Source organism: Neolamprologus brichardi, chromosome 14 (assembly GCF_056152115.1).
Source record: "Neolamprologus brichardi isolate AB-2024 chromosome 14, ASM5615211v1, whole genome shotgun sequence".
NCBI lineage: Eukaryota > Metazoa > Chordata > Actinopteri > Cichliformes > Cichlidae > Neolamprologus > Neolamprologus brichardi.
In genome coordinates this window covers 18,447,617-18,467,961 of record NC_142117.1, presented here as the reverse complement: position 1 = coordinate 18,467,961, position 20,345 = coordinate 18,447,617, and the positions used below count along the sequence as shown (strand labels likewise).

General features: G+C 38.8%; 1 protein-coding gene across 2 annotated transcripts in view; it reads right to left on the bottom strand.

Moving 5' to 3' along the window:
- Positions 1 to 6,191: 6,191 nt before the first annotated feature.
- grm5b (glutamate receptor, metabotropic 5b) overlaps positions 6,192 to 20,345 on the bottom strand; it is an 83,140-nt gene continuing 68,986 nt past the window's right edge. For both annotated transcript variants that reach the window (XM_006802092.2, XM_006802093.3), the window contains exons 16-18: positions 20,129 to 20,311; positions 19,404 to 19,570; positions 6,192 to 15,344 (exon numbers count right to left, since the gene is read on the bottom strand). In XM_006802092.2, coding sequence (XP_006802155.1) covers positions 14,264 to 15,344; positions 19,404 to 19,570; positions 20,129 to 20,311 — 1,431 coding nt within the window. In that variant the 3' untranslated portion in view covers positions 6,192 to 14,263. The remainder of the gene's footprint in view (positions 15,345 to 19,403; positions 19,571 to 20,128; positions 20,312 to 20,345) is intronic.

The window sequence follows — 20,345 nt, the reverse complement described above, 5'->3', positions numbered from 1 at the left end:
GTCAAGATAGCTCTCTGCTATCAGCCCAATGCGCGTGCGCAGATTTAGCTAGCACTACAGCCAATCGGCTAAAGTTAAACAAACATGTTAGTTTGTTCTTATTTTTAGATCAATGCTAACATATGACACATTCCAGAAACATAAGCTCGTCTTCTATCAATGTGACCAACACGCATGCAAGATGTAATTACGCTGTGAGTAGCTTATCGAGACTTTAATACAGCATAGTTAGTCTAACAAACAAGGAACTGATTGCATCTGACACTCTTGCTCTCAACTGATCTTTGCTTCATAGTCCACTTCTTTAGTTTCGATTTCCTTGTCATATGACCTAGCTAAGAGCATGCGCAGTAGACATTGGAAAGACTAGCGGGGAAAACCACGTGAGTACAGTTATTTTTGTTGCTAAAAATTGTGCTTTCATAACATTGCTACTTGAATATTAGAAATATGCTAAAAAGATAAGTAATAAAATAAAAGGATGGTAAAAATATTTAAACTACTTAAATCTTTAACACTGACAAGAAATAATATCACAGTTTTAGGATGCGTTCTGTGTTAGAACCTGATTTGTGTTTTGTTTATTGCATTTGTTTTTTTAATTAGGCAGAAAAAAACAGTAGTTGATGCATCTTTCTGGTGATTTAATCATAAACATTACTGATTAACCCTCCACCTCCCCCAAAAAGAGTTGTTTAAATATTTTTATTTATTTATTGTAATGGAACACAAAAAATGGTATTTCCTGCCATATAATATAACTCATCTGTGACCCTTTGCTTTTGAGGACACAAAAGGAAGAGGTACATGCTTTTATTGCTGATTATCTGGCATAAACACAAAGTCCAAATTCTTTGAATTCATGTGAGCACACATAAACAAAAAGACAGAGACTCTAAAATGCACAAAGAGCATGAAACCAAAAATACAGAGCAGGCATAGCCAGGGATATACAGCACCAAACAAATGGATTGACAGGACTGTTTATACACACTGGTGGAGGGACTGAACAAACAGCTAAACAAGACACAGTTGAACACAATAAACAACAAGTGAACATAGTGAGGGAATCAAAGCTAGACCAACGGGAAGTAAATCTGAAAGAAGATACAACTGAAAACAAACTCACAAAGTAAAACATAAAATAAGCAGAGGAGACCAATCTTAATCTAAACACAAACACCTGTCAACAAATACAAGAAAGAGAAATACAAAGTTTATAAAAAATATACTAACTCTGAAAGCTACAGCGAGATCCAATCTGTGAATCCCAGAAAGTGAGGAACTCAAAGAACTAAATAAAGGCCTAGCAAAACATAAAATGAGCAGAAAGCACTGATAAAACTAGTTATTATCTGTTATCTCAGAAGTGCTGTTAGAGAATGAGTTAACCAAATTGTGATTCTGAAAAAAGCGCCTGCCATTAAAAATGCAGATTGGGTACATTTCATAGGATTGTCAAGTCTGCTTAATGCATTTATATTTTATGGCTGCACATACTCGCAGTAAAGTTGGTAAGGTTTAAAAACATCTAATGACAGTTTGATCTCTGAGGTGATCCTAATAAAAAATGCATTGCTCCAGAAAGTCACCCTTTTTTGGTTAATTTATGTCATAAAATCATGTTTATCTTTTATTTCTGCCTTAATTTGAGTCTGTTTTTTTAGTTCTTGTTTGCCTGTTGTGTGTATAAAGGGGTTTCAAACAGTCCCTCAGGGGGGTTTTCACTTGTCTCCAGAGAGGTCAGAGAGTCAGCTCGCCTATTTATATGTTTGTGTGTGGGTGTCACTGTACACTGATAGGCCTGTAGTTAAAGGGGTTAAAATAGCTTATTTTAGCTAGCAGGCACTTAAGGGAAGTGCTGGAGGCTTTGATCACCATAGTAACCGTGACATAAACTGATTCATCTCCTTGACAGACCATAATAAGCACTCATCTGAAGAAAGGACTGAAGAGGTATTAGTCATGCACTCTCATTAGTGCCATTGCACCGTGTTTGTGTGTGAGTGTGTTTGTGCGTGTTACTGAGGGCTCATGTGTACGCTATCACATTTATGGGCCCATGTGCGCTGATGCATACCAGTGTGTTTGTGTGCATGTGCGCCTATGCAATAACGCAAATGGAGGAGCAGGAAGAAGAGAGACGGAGGGATGATGTTTCGAATGTTAACAGCCTGATCCCACTGAGCTGCCTCTGAGAGTGACTCATTGAAAGTCGTGTTTCAATCTTGATATTGTTCTCGCTTCCCCTGGCAGGAAATTAAAACTCAAGTGACTTAGAGTTCTGCTTTATTGGCACCCACAAATTTGTTCTCTGCTCGCTTGGTTTCCTCGCTCCCTCGATCATGTTTTTTCTTCTTTTGCCAAGCTTTCACGGTCTCTGTATGTTGCTCTCAGTCTCTCGTCCCCTGGCTGCTGCTCTACATGCTTCGTGCTTGTGTGCGTTCATTTAAAAAAAAAAAACTTCCAGTGTATTTCCTGATTCCCTGATTTTCTTTTTGACTACAGAATATCATAAAAAATAGAATTAATAAACAATAATTTAGTTCATTTGAAATCTGCCTCACTTCTAAGTGTGTGTATTAACAGGTACGCAGCATAAGTGAGCCTATGCATGCCTCGAGCTAAACCTTTCATCACATTCCCTGCACCGTTTCTCACAGACCTACTTCTTTTTAAAAATTACTGTAAAAGTTGATACTAAATTTATGCAAATATACACTCTGAAATGTAATGTTTGCTCCAGTTCTCAGTTGAGAATGGTTAAGTCATTTCTGAAGCTGTTAAGTACCTGATGACATCTAAATAGAGTTTCCCTAATTTATATATTAACATGCTGTTTGAACGCTATTAGGCTACTAATGTTGCTTGTGTTACCGCTGTTTTAGTTCCACTTGATGGGAGCTTGATGATAATTTGATCAGCTAAGAGGGTTTTACTATTTATATTGTGCCTAATAGCGTCTCTTAGCAGAAGCTTAGAGCTGCTTTTGTGTGTTGATACCGAGTCACAAAAAGGATGCAAGAAAAGTATTTCATTAACTCGGAGGAGTGGGTGGAGCCTCTCCCATCACAGAGTGGGGTTAGCTTTTTAGGCCTGGTGGTGTTAATGTTAAGTTCTTTGCATTTAGATTGCAAGTCCTGTGGAGTGGCTTGACAATCAGTTACCACACCTACACACAAAAGCAGGTTACCACCTTCCTAGTGCATATGTCCATGCCCACACATGCATACGCTTAGCAAATGTCTGTATGTACAAGCACACACATGAACACGCTATCATGACACCCTGCCCACATAGATTTCACGTGGGGACCATCTGACTAAGCTGAAACCACAAAATGTCACTACTTCTTCTGCTTTTGGCTTATTGCTTTTAGGGGGTCCAACAGCAGACCATCTCCCTCTATCTCCTCAGTCACGCCACCCCTCTGCATGTCCTCCTACACCACATCCATGAAGCTTCTTAGAGATGTTCCTCTTTTCCTCCTGTCTATCTGTCTGTTTGTCAGCAGTCTAGTGTTGACAGTTTTTTTGTGACAGTATCTGAGTTGGCTAAGCATTTGACCTTGACTGTCACTGTTAACTCTCAAGATCAAAGTTGGCCTTGAAAAAATTTTCAAGAGCTGTACAACATAGTTTTTATTTTTCAATATGACATCAAAATAAAGTTTCACAAAACCCCGCACGGCATGAATAGATCTTAAAATCTCAAGTTTTTTTTACAACTTAAGAAGCCAAAGATTTCAGCTAATTCTGCTCCAATCATATGGGTAAAGATAATAAAATACACAGTTTTGGTATATAACGCTTCAAGGTCGTAGGTCAAAGGTCATGGTCACATGAATTATGGAAAAGCTTTAGTTTGTTTTCATTGGGGACATAAACACTTTGTTTCTTTGAGTTTTTAAAACATGATTTTTTTTCAATAAAATATTATGCGGCACTCAAAGATTAATACACTACACTAGATTTCCACATTACAAAGGTTTACTTCAGTTTCAGTGTAGCTTTGTTTCTAATGTTATCCTTGTCTCTCCAAATCAAATATACTAAGAACACTGATTACAGTAAATTTAGGTTTTGCTGCTTTACTAAAATTTATTTATTTGTTTATTTTGCTTTTAATGTCATTCCACAAACTAATGCACTTACTGTACTCCAAGTTTATTAACACTATGTTATTAATAATGGTGTCGTGTAGTGGTTTACACATTCCCCTAACTCGTGAAAGATCCCCTGGTCGAGACCTGGAGGAGACACAAATCCTTTGGGGGTTGCATCGGGAACCCCCACAGCCATCCACTGTGGAGACTCCCTGTGAATAGGAGAGCAGCTAAAATATAGTAATATAGAAAATAATACAGGCTCTCACGGGCATGACAGCATCCTGTTTTTGCATCTGTATGTCTGCTATAATTTCAAATTTCATTTTTTATTACTTATTCTTTTATTTACTTATTACTTGAAATTATTGTAAACACATATAAGAGCATCTCAAGCAGCTTATAGAAGGAAATGTTCATGATAGTTTTTTAAAAGCATCTTTGACTGAGCGGAGCACACAAATGTTTTTGCTGTCATATTACGCACATGCCTCAGCCTAAACTGCCTCCATTGTAAAACAAGCCATAATCTATTTTTTTCATTTGCCCATTTTTTTGTATTTTGGCCGTTATTATTATTGCCTTTTCATCCCATCCATTTACGCAAATAGCAAGCCATTTGCAGCAATTTGGAAATTTCATTTTGGAGACAGCAATTTCTACGCTAAGAGGCCAAGAGAGAAGGAAAGAAAAAGAGAGTGAAGAAGAGTGACAGAAGGAAATACAGAGGACAAAACTGGGCAGATCTGGAGGAGATTTTGAGAAAGAATGAAAGATGGCAGGGTAATTTCATTGCCTTGACCTGCATGCCTTCAGTTAAATGAATAAAATGTTTTTGGAGGCTGATTCATAGCTGCACTGTGTCACTTAGCCATCCTGGCTGCTATGTGACACTGAGGGATATGGAAGGGGAAGCAAATATCACAGAAGCTGTCAAGGTGCTGTCTAGCAGCTTCCACTGTTTGGGTTCAAAATTAATGCCAGTCTCACAAACTGTTCAGGCACATTAATGCGGACTGGTAAAAACTCTGGTTGTGCAACTCAGATGTGCACTATAACAAATAATTTCTCTACTTAAGCTAAGACGGATCCTTACTTCTTCTGTTTTATTGTTATGATATTTATTATTTACCTAATACTTTGACTGCAGTGCAATGAGCAGACAGAATGATAGTCATTTTACAAGTTGGGAGGCAATGATCCAATACCGGTGCTCTATTTTCCCCAGATTTAAAAACTACAACCTCATCGAGAGGAACTCATTAGGGACGTTTATGTAAGACTGCATTAAGTTGGCAGCCAAGCATGAGTAAATAAACAGTGACTAAACAAAAAAAACAAAGACCTTTATTTAATGTTTGCTGACTATGTCACGACTGATATTTGATGTGTTTAACAAAGTCAGAATACCTACTATTATTGCATCAATCTGCTTTTAATCATAATAATATGAATATGTTTCTATTTGTCATAAATTTGCTCCATAATAGATGCTGGATGCTGAGATTCAGTTTTAGTGCACCTTTCATATTAAAGAAGATTAAACCTGAGGTTATTGCTGTCCTTTTATCCATTTGATCAGATCATTCATTTATTTCATTCATTACTTTTTATTTCATTACTTTGCACATTCACAACAAATTCTGTAAAATCGATGAAACTGCTGTGAGTATTGTAAGTCTATAAACGATATGATTAAACATCCATTTGTGCCCACGTCCACACCTACGGCCAATTTAGAATCTTAAATTAGCCCAGCATGCATGTCTTTGGACTGCGGGAGGAAGCCAAAGCACCTGGAAACAACATGCACACTCATAACATACAGGCACCATGCCGGTGCAAACCTGGAACCTTCTAGACACTTTGAACCAATGAAAAAACTATTTGTTGGTATATTATTTTATCTTCAAAAACAGGCCTGCTGACTTTTCACTATTTATCTTGCAGTGACCCCTTTAATTAAAAGTAATTATTTCACTTAATGCACAACTATTTTTTTCCCTCACATCTTTCATATTATATGTACAAACTGTAAATCCAAAATAATATATGTAAAAAAATGTCAAGATACAAGGAAGTCAGTCATATTTTTTAATAACAATTTCAATATTGATTCAAAGGTACTTTGTAGTACACTTACACAATGATTATCAATGGCATAAAAAGAAAGACTTTTTTTTTTGTCATTTTTCCCCCCCACACACAAACCACACAACCCTTCTCCTCTTGGACTCCACAGCACTGCTGCATGGTGGTCACATTTTCTGAAAGGTACCAAAATACATGTGTTATAGCCCAGTGAAAAAACCAAACAAACCATATGTGACTCATATGTGCAAGTTAAAGACTGCTCTGTGCATTTTTTCCATGTTGAACTGGCTACTCAGGCTGTCTCTTGGTGCCCAGCTGGTGGGCGTTTGACTACAGTGAGTCAAACTGGTGACTTTTAAAAATCGACCAGTTAATGCCAAAGTACTGTGGCAGCACAGTGTTTCTGCCGAGAGGAGATATGCATAACAAAAACGTGAATTTGTACGTTCCATCATCACCTGACGCAGTTACAAAAGTAAAGAGATATTTTTCTGGTATGTGGACGTGCAGCGAGTTTACAGCTGCCTTGTGTTGACCTAACTGCTAGAGCTCACGTCGGTGATCCCTTTAATGCATCTGCACTTCCTGCCTGTCAACTCATCTTTGTTCTTCAGCTTTTCCCACTTATGGCACCAAGGAGAAAAAAAAAGTAAGCAGAGCAAAACGGCAGTGAAAAATTGGAGGCACAGGACAATGATGCATGTGCTCTTAAAACACAGATCACCTATAATGTGAACATATTTCTGAGGAGGTGTGTCCAGATTTGTGCCAAATTTAAGCGGTTTTGAAATGGAACTTACTGGCTAATGATAAAATAATGTTAACTGTGCTTTTTATTGCTCAAAAACAACAACAAAATTCATCCACACTGGATGTCAATTTGAAGCCTCTCTCGCCCTGGCTATTCTTAAAAAAAAAAAAGACCTCCCTTATTGTGTTTTTTTTTTTTTTTGCTATACCCTTTAACGAAAAATCTTTTGTTCTATTAAAAAAAAAAAATTACAAGAAACAACTGATTAACACTCCCACTCTCCTTGTTCTTTTTTTTCTATTCCCCAGTGGAGAAAGATCAGCCCAGAGAAAGGCCTTCATGAGAGTAATCGTGAGCCCGATTGGAAGAAGACATAAAAATGAATTAATTGGGAGATGAGAAAAACTCCACTTTGGCTAAATCTATTCCAGGTCTTCTGGGATCCTCTAAAAAGCCTATGAACAAAGCTCCAGTGTCAGCAACAAACAAGTGTGGAATCCAGTCCCACAAACCTTTGTGTTTGTTGCGTCTGAGGCTGGGCTAAAACTAATTGAGTAATAAAATCTGCCGTAAGCAGACACGAACAAACTCCTCACATCACTTCTCGCTAACCCACAACAAAGCCACTGAGAAACAAACTGTATTTTCCAAACAGCCTGAACCACATATTCTTATATTTGACACTTTACACAACTGAGTGAAAATAATAATAATGATAGTCAACCATCCAAAGATAAAACCATCTTTCATTACATACATAGCATTGAATTACATTCTAGAGTTCTTAACATCACGAGTTAAATGAAAACAAAACAGAAAAAATAAAGTCACACTTAAAAGTTTTCCACTAACAATCGAATCCACATGGGAGGATAAACACTGCCATTTTCCATTAGGAAATGATCAGTTTGATCCACTGTTATCATATCAAGATTTTGGCACAGGTACACAGCTTATGAAAACTTTTCTTGCTGTTTTTTTCCCCAATGACAGATGTAACTGTGGTTTAGTCAGATTTTTCGCAGTGTTTGTCCACCCATTCAAAAAAATACAATGAGAAAAAGTTGGCACTGAGTGGAGAAGCTCGAATGAATAGTGCTGTGAGGAACCTGGGGTTACACTGCAACTGAAGCTGAACTTTTCCTTCATATATTGTTAATAAATAAGAAAACTCATTTACATCCATCATAAATCTTAATTTTAGTAGCTATTTTTTCGTCTTGACTACCTAAAAACCTCTCAGTATATATAGAAAAAATATATTTGGTTCTATATACTCAGTACAGATAAATCGGCTCCTTCTGTTTAATTAGATTTATAATAACCCATCATCTTTCTTTATCAAAATGAAGATTAAAGTAGACTGCTCCGATGAGCTTGGCTGAATAACGATTTTGATAAATCTGGGATGTAAAGAGACTTGAGCGCAACACAGGCCCTTCATTTATATGCAGATGAGCTTCCTTTGTCAATAAATGAAATGTATTTTTCTTGCTCAGAATATCAGACTCAGTGTTCCAGAAAAACACAAAATGTTTATACTGGATTACAAGCTTGTAAAAACTCTCTACAACAGATCAGTCAGCAATCAGACGCCAACGCCTCAACTATCTCAAGTGAGCAGTAAAAATGTAAACGTCACTTCTGTAGGCAACATCCATCCTATTTATGTCACGAACGCTCTAGTGTCACACACTCTACTGCAAATAGAACCTCATCAGAATTTGAAGCAGGGGCATTAACAAGGATTTTACTTGTGTTTTCATGTCCACTGCGGTGATCCAAGCTTAGATTGACACAAATGAGGAATATAAAAAACACAATAATTACAGAGGAAGTCACCGTCACATGGTGTGCTGTTCAGAGCTTGGTTTAATTCTCTGGGTGTAAAGAAGTATATTTCATAAATTCCACAGCCTCCTGCTCTGTATGTAAAACGTTAATGCTCTAAAAACAACACTGACCTGGTTAAAAATATATTTCACTTCCTTACAAATCTTTAAGCCACATAAATAAATACTCAAACTTCTCTTTCATTTCTTATCAGTATAATATTACAACCTAACCTCTTAGTATGAATTATTTCTCTATACTCGGAACAACATTACCCACACTGACTACCTAAATACCAAAATATCAAAATGCACATCCTCCAGTTAAAAAAAAAAAGACAAACAAACAAAAGCAACATGAGACCAGCAGCTTCAGACAAACATACAAAAATACAGTCACTGATTTTTAAGACATCTAATTTACCACCTTCAGCGCCTCGGTTTTCAGTAAGCCGATTGCTGCAAAAGTAGTTTCATGAAACGCTTCCAAAAAGCCAACATTCGGGATGATGATATTCATCTTTTAATGTTGTGTACAGCACAGTTTAGAGTCTAAATGCCGTTATTTTATCCTGAAAATGCAATCTAGCTTTCAACTCAGTTGGTCGATCATTCAGTCATATTGAGGAATGTTTCTTTTTTGCAACACTACTGCAGGCCTGAGAATTATCTTGAAATAATCAGTATCAATTTATATCTCTGACTTCCAATAAGAAAGCTAAAATAAAGAGCAGATAGAACTACTTATAACTATATAACTGCTTGTGAGAAAAAGAGAAGAGGGCTTCGTTGCTCTCTGCCTCGAAAAGATTTCACCAACACTTTTAGGAGTTAAATTATTTATAACATCCACTAAACTGCACTCAGACGGGTGGTCATCACGATACAATATAAGTACTATAGTGACAAAGCAAACCTCTCTGGACATGCCCTGTCAGAGTACACAACCAAAAGTCTGTGTGGTGTTTACATAGTAAACATTACTCATTTTTTTCCCCCTTGTTACCAAATTAAATAAAATTTCTAGCAAGGCAGTAAGAGAGGCTGCTCCGCCACACAGCACTCCCAGTCAAACTCATCCCTAATGGAGAAATAACGCTCTTTCTCATGCCTCCCTCTGCAAGAGTCAGTGGTGAGGGTCAGCTTAAATGCACCACTCTTGGACCTCAGAGTGATAGCCTTATTCCGTTCAGTAGCAATTCAGTAGAGGAGCAAACGTTTAAAATCGAGGCTTTCCTCACATTATGATCAACAGAGGAAAATAAGCATCACAGGAGATTATTATATATATTTATATCTGGCTCTATATCAGAATATATGGGTTGAGAAGCAACAGGAATCGTCCTGATAACAGGTCGACTGATTTTATATTTTCATCCAAAAGGTATGAAAAATGACTGTGTGTCATTTTGATCAACAGCTGACCGCATCTGGATTAAAAGATATTTTTAAGCGCAGGGATTATCAGTCCAATTCTATAAAGTGCATTTATCAGACTTAGTCAACACATTTTGGGGGGACATCAACAGGAAATCAAGATTTTGCTGAACATGGTCATCACCATTATCAAGAGAACAATCATTAACTGAGTTCATGCTAGATTAATATGAGCCATCATGTTTGGGATTCAGGAGGCAGGATCAGGTCTGGTTTTCTGTTGCTTGCTCTGCATTTGTTGTGAATTAGAGTTTCCCAATTTCACCTGGAAAAAGAAATCCAATGATGCTAACTTTTCCTACTGTGTAATACTTACAACATACTCTTAAAACCTACGTCTGTAGATTTAAGGTGATGTCACAGAACTTAAAAAGAATAAGATAGCAACTGATGCAAGCACTGATCCTGTCTTTTCTGCAGGGGTAGCTCTTCTGCCTTTTTCAAGGGGGGTGGATAACACGCAGTCGAAGTGCTGAAGCAAGCTCTGTGTTACTCTATCGGTGCATTATACAGCATATTAACGGGCTCCTCCCAAATAAATGCTCAACAATAGGGCAGGTTAATTTTTAACAACAGGTCAGGACACAGATTATTAAAATTAAATGAGTAGTTAGTAGTCAGTAGTGATGCAGCAGTTTCAGAAGAAGAAGAGGGGCGAATTTTGTCTGAAGTTATATTCAGAAAATCTTAGATGATTTATTCTTTCTCATATGCAAAAACCTCTGAGCAATAATCTGAGATTGTTGTTGTGTGCATGTGTGTATTTTTCCATTTGAGAACCAAAGAAAAAAATATTTTCTTGTTTTGACTTGGATGCATACCACTAAGGAGACATGACATCAGGTTTATGACTTAATAAACCTGTTCACCCCACACAAAAAGCAGCAAAAAAGTACAACAAATGATGGCACCAACAGTTAATGTCCTTACCGATCTAAATCTGCAGCCATGTCTTAAACAAACTGGACTCTAAACTGAGTAAGTAACATTGCAAAAATTGGAAATTACCCCACATTTGTTGATTATTTGAAATCAACAAATGTCCTAATTTCATTCAATATAGATTACAAAATGCAAAGAAAATGTTCAACTAATCTCTCCACCCTCCTCCTCGTTCAATTGTCCTCCACCGAGTAAAGAATGATGAAAAAGAACCAGAAAACAGTGTTTTGATTTGATTTAACATGTGCACCTTGTGTACAGATGGATAATATTGCTTTTACACTGGAAAATGTGGAGTATTTATATAGAAAATATCCAAAACAATATAAATAGTTTTACATTTACATATTTTTTTAAGAAACCACGTATTTACCCACAACTGAGTAAGCTAGACCCTTCCTAACCCCTTTGGCACAATAGTCATATTAATATTATTATATCGTATGTATACAAGACATTTGAATAGGAATGGTCACTCACACATTCAGAGTAGTAACACAGTTTCTGTAGTCGTAACACATATTGGTACTGTATGTTATAAGATAGCTCAAAAAGATCTCTTTTTTCTTTTTCTTTTTTAACATTTGCTGATATGTAAATAAACGTACTTTCATCTGAAACAAAACAGAACTGTCATTGCATGCCCTTAGTATTTACAGAGTCATTTTGTCTGAGTTTGTTCTTGCTGGCTACTGTAGAGCACAAATTCGTAAGTAAACTCAAAAAGGAGGAACCAGACTGTGGACTATCATGATGGACAACAATACAGCACTTATTTTTGGTGTGTGTGTTTGTGTTTATCAACGGTTCAATTAGTAATCGCTTTAATGGTATGTGCACACTGTATACACGCCACATAAAAATAAAATGTATTTAAAAAACTGCTCGTGTTGTGTATGAAAACCTCCTGGTTTTAATTTTTTTTTGTATTTGTGTTTTTTGCTTTGCTTTGCAAAAACTGATTTTCTCGGTTGAAGGAGCTGAAACAAAGCCAAGGCCTTGTTTCTCAAAAGCATCTTAGTAAATATATTCAGTGGCACATTTTTCCTCCAGGTACAGGCGTTGGCACATATATATAAGAACACTCTATTTAAAGGCATACCCAAAATCTTAAAAAGCCAAATCTGATCTCCTACAAATATATGAACTACTGTTGCCAAACACTTTGAGTTCACTCACATTTTCCTCAGTCTAGGATATATGGCATGAAGCCAGACTTTAAAGACTAAACCAATGGACTTAAATTCTTACTGAAGTGAGAATACTGACCGCATGAAGCTACGGGCGGTAAAGAAACAACCAGCCTTATTGTCTTGGTCTTAATTCAATAATTAAAATGTCAAATCTCAAAAACGCATTGCTATTTCATAGGGGATCATTTGCATCTTGCTTCTATTTAACCATGACTTCCTGAAGTATTGTCATCACCACACGGTTGCCAGGCAACTAACAGAGACTTCCTACATTTACCTGACAGATAAAGCATGAGAGTGGTATCGATTGCCTGCTCTTGTAACCGCAGCCAATTTTCCACAATAAGGAAGTATTCCTTTAAGTCAATACTACTTGAGGTCTGGGTAATTTTCGAAGTCTGTGTTTTCCTGGATCTGCATCACTGACATTTTTATTTGGCTATACTGGATGTCAGTCATCATCAACAGTCAACTAGTATGGTCTTGTGAGACTAACAGTTATGTGGCAGCAGTGTATTAAGTAAACATAACATTTAAAAAAATCTACCTAATGCTCAATTTTTGTGAACATCTTTGGTTGTTCTGCCACCTTTGTTTAAAAAAATAAAAATCATAGCACCTGAGCAACAGATGGACCTCATAGTGGCTGAGGAGGACGCTCCCCAGCTTGAATCTATCAATTTGTACCCACTGACATTATAGATTGCCGTGATTTCAATTAAACCCATTCAGAGCGCTGTCTGTGATGAAACAGAGCGACTGTGTCTTGCTGACGTATTGTATAGAGAAAATGTCATGACTGGGATCCAGCTAAGCTTCGCAAAATGCAGTGTTAAATGTCACACATCAACATTCAGCTTTGAGATCAGACGTCTGCCAATGATCCACCTGAACCTCATTTAATGACTAAGATGTTTATGGTAAAACAAGGCCTGGTCTTTTCAGTCCCTCTGTCGTCCTCTTTCTCAAGTCACACACAGAAAGCTACAAAAGGTTTGGTCCCAACAGCTTCAGGAGTCATGTAGAAAACATACATTCAAACTTCTGAAGAAAACTAATTGGAAGAGTAGAAAATACTGAAATGATCACAGGATAAAAGAAAGCCGTGAGACAGAGAGGGACCAGGGACATAAATAGCTTGGAGCAGATTGGGAAGCTGAATAAATGAAAAGGTGGTTCTTAACATAGTGCCTGTATATGTTAACACTGTTGATGCAATGCACTTTGTCAGAAGCGTGTTGGATTTAATAATCAAAGAAAAATTTGTAACCTCATACATATTTACAGTGTTTCCCTTACATTGTATTTGTATCAGTGTGCCCACAGTTGTGTTTGTCAATGTGCACCTGTGTAAATGTGCCTACGAGCCAATGTATGTGCCCTTGATAGCCTCTGATAATTCTTATAGGCTGAAGGAGTCTTTATTCATCAATACTGTTTGCTGTCATGTTGCCATCACATCTGATTAACTAAGATACAGTAAAAATACACTCACATTACCCCGCACACACGCACAGACACACACACACACACACACACACATCCACAGTCTCTAATTAGTTGATAGCCAAGTTACCTTAAGGCCACTACCCAAACTTCAATGATGAGTAGCCTCAGACCCTCACAAATGATCCCTGGCCTTACTGGTGCCCAAACACTTCAAAGTTATAGTGGCCAATTTTGCAGTTTTCCATCCACATTCGTGAGAAACGGCAAGAAAATACAACATGGGCAAGTTTCTTAGACTCGCAACTCACTGCAAACATGTAAACACAAACACAGTTTGGTGTCTTCACCAAACTTGTCCTACATTTCTCGGGCAAATGGATTTGTCTACCCATTATCTCTTCTGTTTACAAGCTGTGTTGTTTTTGAGTGCTTTTCTTCATTTCTGTGATTCATCTCTGCCTCACAGTGAGGATGAACTCTGGCTGTAGTTTCTGAGTGTCAGTCTGGTGTATCTGGGCGAAGGGGGTGAGGGGGGAGGGTGGGACGGGACTGGAGGGAGACAAAGACCTGTCTCAGAGACAGGTGAGCCACTGCTGGAAGCCAGAGAGTCACGGAAGGGTGACGGAGGAGTCAAAGCGATTAGCTCCTCCTCCAACTCTGCCCTCCTCAGAGGGGAGTCGGTGAGGCAGGTGAGCCGACCCCCTCGCATGGGGGAGCGGGACGGGGAGGCCTGGGGGTGAGGGGCTGGCAGGGGGTAAGGTGAATGAGGCATAGAGTGAATGGGACAGCCACCCCGGCCTCCAAAGCTTGATTCAACAGGAGGAAGCGGCTGGACATCAGCGTAGGTGGTGAGGGTCGGGGGCATCTGGAGTTCACGGGGTAACAGATAGGGGTCGGTGGGATGAGGAGATGGAGGTGTGTGTTTCTGAATGTGTGAGTGTGATGGGGAGGACGAGAGCATCATACTGTTGAGCTCCGTTATGTTGGCAGTGAAGCGGTTAACCACACAGCTGATCTGATCCATCAGTGAACTCTGGGGCTCCCCCGGGCGATCGTCCACAATAACCAATCTACCGTCACTCCCTGTAACAATAGAGCCGCTGCTGGGAGGACCGCAACTGCTGCCGCTGCCGGCGCTGCAGATGCTGCTCGGATACTTTGGAATACTGCCCATCTGAGGCTCCTCTCCCGAAGTCGCTCCTATTCTCTGGCTGACTGTGCTGATCGGTGAAGGCGTCTGTGGCCGGTATGTGATCGAGTAGCGCTCCTCTGCTTCTGAGAGCTCATACAGGGTCTTGTCGGCGACATTGTCAGGATGAGTGGGGAGAGAGGACATGGACGGGAGTGAGGGCAGAGGGACATGTGGTGGCAGGTCAGCCCCACTGCAGTAATGTTCCTCAGGGGTTTTGGAGAAAGGCTTAATAACAGCAGTCTGATTGTTCTCTTTCTTCTTGATGTGGAATGACAGACGCTGCCACAGGTGGTTCCCACGTGAACTGCTGCGCTCTGTCTGTGCCCACGACACTGATTTACCATTGGAGCTACAGAAAAGGATGAAAAAGAGACAAGAGAGTGGTGGGGAAAGATTTCATTTATTTTGTGCATGCACAGAGTTTGACAAAAGGCTGTCTAAAGGATTACAAACATTTCTCTTACTTCTTTGAACTGATCATTTTTCTGGCATTATAAGTGGTATTTTAATATTCTACTCAGAGGATTTGCTTGTGGTTCTGTTATTACTGTATGGCACACAACACTGTATATCATTTCAAACCCAAGATAGTACTGCTAAATTCATTTTTACATTTGTTTATCCAATACAGTTCGACTCATTATGCTGTTCATTAATATTTTAAGTCTTTCTTGTTAACAGTCATGTGAAAAAGAAAGGTAGATCTTGTATGAAACTAAGTACACCCTTACTGCTTCCACAGGAACTAAGATAATAAGTAGCAGCGAGGTGTTGCTAATCAAATGCACTTGATTAACTGATCATTAACCATTGTGAACAATTCTTTTAAAACAGAAGTCTTGGCAGCACATTGTCAAGGAGGAAAATATCATCAGCAATGCTCTTAGTTGTACATTTGTTGGTGCCCTTCAATCTGGGATGGTAAAGAGACCATTCTCAAACAATTTGAAGTCCTCCACAGTGAAGAAGAACTAACAGACATTCAAAACAATTGTCAGTCTGAGGTGAATCAGGTGAATCTGTGCCAAAATCCAAGAGCTACATCTCAGATTCTACAGGCCTCAATTAACATGTTAAATGTTAAAGTTAATCACATCGCAAGTAGAAACAGACTGAACAAGTATAGCTTGTTTGGAAGGGTTTGCCAAGAGAAAGCCCCTTCTCTAAAAACAACATAGAAGCACAACTTTACAAAGTTGCATCTGAACAAATCACAAAATGATCTGAGAAAACTCATATAGAAATTTGTGAAGTTATTGAATCATAGAGTGCATTTAGTACTTCACAGGTTTCTTTATCACATGTCTGTGTTGATTAGTACTGTCAGTTAATACTATATATAAAAATGTATCCAAATGGAACCTTTACTCAGACAAAGAAACCAGTTTGACTTTATAAGCACAGTAATTTAAAGCTTATAAAATCAGTAGCTTGTTCTTCAGTGTTCTGTCAGGTTCTTTCATCCTGCTTTTATTTCTTCCTCCAGCTTTCTTTTTTCCCCGCTTCACATCAGTCACAGCGCTTCCACCCTCTTACCACCACCTCCATCCCTTTGTCAGGTTAATTAGTGTGATTAATCTAAAGTTGAACTCCTGATTAAAAGTCACACCGCCATGGCTGGGAGTGAAACGAACTGAAATCACTCTGGAGACACACAAACCCACACACAGGCTGTGATGCTTACACTCACATACACACAGACACACACACACACACACACACACATACACACACACAAACCATACGCCATGCATGTTGATTGAGCAAACCTGACAAAGCCAAGAAAGAGTTGATTATCTTATCTTAAATTTGATCCTATTAGAAATAGGGGTTTTGGAAGGCTTCTTGAGGGGCTACGGTTCTACCAGAGCCATTACAAGAAGAGAGAAACCACTTTAAGAATCATAAACAGAAGTTGATCCATCCATGCCACCAAAAGGACAAATATTTGCTTTGAAACTAGTGGAGCATCACCAGTGGTGATGTTGCACTGAAGCAAGTGAAGTTTGCAGCTCCGCTGGAATTTGCAATTCAATTATGATCAATACCTACACCCTTACAGGTTTGTTCACACACTTACTCACACATTTGTCTAAAAGTGTGATCATCTATCATTAACCCTTTACTGGGTACTCACTGAAATATTAGGAAATCTAAATTTAAATTCAAAAACCCTACAATGTTTTTTTTAATTACTTTTGCGTGTTATTTGTGTTATTATGGTGCAGATCAATTTATTACATATGAATTCTGATCTGTTAAGAAGAAGTTACGAAAGATCACAAATTTCACAGAATGAATTCGATTTAAATAAAATCTAAATTAAAGATTGAGAGCAAACATCAACTTTTATCTGAAACTGACTTTTTTTTATGAAGGAATCAGCTTGTTGATGAGAGCTGGGTCTCACACTACTACCCACAGAGGTAACGGCAGTTTATATTGGAATAGTCCATTGTGTCCAAGCCTCCAAAGAAAGGGTACTGGATAAAGACCCCATCCTAGAATGTACTCATCTTCTTTTTGTTGGATAATCACCTTGAATTCGACTCTTACAGTCACTTTCACCACACATATTACAACTGTGATATCTGTGGGCATCCGAGGAAGAACATTTGGCCCATAACACCACAAGCCATCATGCACCTGCTCTCAGTGCAATGAACAAGGCAGGAATAGTTTGACCACACAACACACTTGCTGCTTGCCACTGCCAGATTTAGCTCCCTGTGATGATTTTTAAAATGAGACGAATAAAATTCAAATCACATTTGTTTCTTACTTTTAATGTTTGGTTTCCAAACTTTAAACCTTTCACTGAAGATTTCAGGTTTATCACTATTTATCAGAACCCACTGAACAGATTCCAGGTAGAACATTTATAAAGGTTTCCACCAGAAAACAAAACTGATTCATGTATGGGGACAAGTCGATGAACCCTGTTAAGGTCTGTTTACTCCCTTAATTTCTGAGAATGTCCTGAAGGTAAATCCAGTATTTTTCCACAGTTCAGACATCAGTCAAACATGTCTTTTCTTTTTCCTCGGGTTTGCTGGACTCATGTCTGTATGTGTCTGTTCAGTTTACACAATGACAGCACCTCAAAGGCAACAGTTTCCAGCCCTGCACTGAAGAGACAGACAGCCCTCTGCCAATTATCACCACCCACAGAGGATGACAGGGCCATAAGAGAAAAGTGGAAGAGCAAAATAAAGCGAATGAAGAAGGAAACACTTGTGACATTTCATATAAGAGTGTGATTGAAATCTTGCTTGCCAAGCGGGGTGTGCTGGAGGAACCTGCTGACAAACGAAAATATTTCTTGTCTATTTTTTCTCCCCTTTTCTGTCACGGCTGGCGGGGTGAGCCGTGTGGTGTGGAGGAAACGGAGGACCCAAAATGCAGACAGCCGATATGATGATGAGAGTGAGGGTTTAATTTACAGTGTACAAATAACAGAACTGAGGGCAGGACAGAACATAACCTAAACTGGGTGAGCTAAATAACAAACCGGATCATACAAATGGGGTGGGAGGCAGAGAGACACAGACGAGGAACAGACACCATGAAACACAGACGAGCCGACAACGAACACAGACCGACACCCACTATATATACACACACACACACAGGGTAATCGGGTAATGGCAGACAGGCGGGGACACAGCTGGAACTAATGGACATAACGAGACACAACCCTACAAAGTAAAACAGGAAACACACAGACTGTTTTACATAACAACACGGGGACATGAACAGAGCACCGAGGGAGACGCAGGTAGGGAAAATAAACACAACCAAACACCAACAACCAATACAAGATCAGAAATAAACTAGAAAGTGATAATCATCAACTGAAAGGTCACCGACCCAGGACCATGACATTTTCATTTCGGGCAAGTGGCTTTGCGTCACTCCCTTTGTGTCTTTTGATCGGTTCCTTGTCACTGTAGATGACTTGTGGATGGCCTTAAGCAGGGTGTGAAAGCTATTATGTCTCTTTGATCAAACTACTCCTTTACCCTTTTCTTTTCTTCTTTTCTTATCACTTCCCCTCTTCATCTCTCTCTCTATGCATCTTCTTCTCCATTTATAATTCTCTTTTTAGTATTTTCCTTAACCCTTCTTCAGTTCATTCCAATCTCTTCCTTTGCTGTATCTCCATTAGGCAATTGTCTGCAGTTCATGTCAGGGTCAGAAGAACAGTCAGACAGAGTCGATGGAGTTCAGAGAATCAATCTCTTAGAGAGCTTAAACACACCGACACACACGTACATGCACACACCATAAATAGTCTCAGAGTGGGCTATTGGAGAAATGGTGCCTTGGAATATAACTGAAGAGCAACCCGGCATTAACCTGGTCAACAAGCCTCTTGGGTACACACAATCCACACACGCAGAAATACCTGAGTGTCTCTCCAGTGGAGCCTCTCCGTTTCCACAGGTTAACCAGACTGGAGGAGCGGCTGGCAGCTGAGGATGATTTGCCATCGCCCACATGCATGCGCACCACTGTGCTAGTGGTGAAGGCACTACGCACATTACGCTCTGGTTTAGCCAGAATGATGTACACCTGATGGAAACGGTTAGATATGAACAGTGACTACTTGTTGTCATTTACTGCAAAGATAAACGGCACTATGCAAATTTCTGGAGAGACTTTGATTGTGTTGGCTATACAAATTGGTCTTTTAATCTTTTTTTTTTCTCTTGCTCTCATGACTCACCTTAATATTCTAAACATATTATAAAAAGAAAATTCTCAAAAGAAGCTTCTGCTAAGTATTTTTGATTGACTGAATTTCTTGTTTAGGCTTTTTTTTTTTTTACTGTAGTGACACTGTACAAGAAAATCTAGATCCTGATATTACAAGTGCTGAAACATCTGTGATTAAAATATCAAAAGAGACGTTCTCTTGAATCTTAGTATTTATCTATTCAAATATTTGACTCAAATTCTCACAACTGGTGGGGACCAACAGTGAGCTCTGTTGCAATGGTCATTTGAAACTTAATGTAGTTTATGCACAGATTTAGATTACAACTATAGTCGGTTTCAGGTAATATTCATAAAAACAACAGACAAGCAATCAGAATGAAATGAAAAGCAATTTAAGCAAAGCAACCTTACCTTGGGTACAAACATGCAGCACAGAGCCACAGTGGCACTCAGGCTGACACTGAAGCACATGGTGATAATTTTGTAGTTAGAGCCAAAGTAGATGGGTACAAATGCCAGCCAGATAATACAGGTGGTGTACATTGTAAAGGCAATGTACTTAGCCTCATTGAAATTAGCTGGGACGTTGCGGGTCTTGGAGGGAAAGAGAAAGAGAAGCATAAGTAAA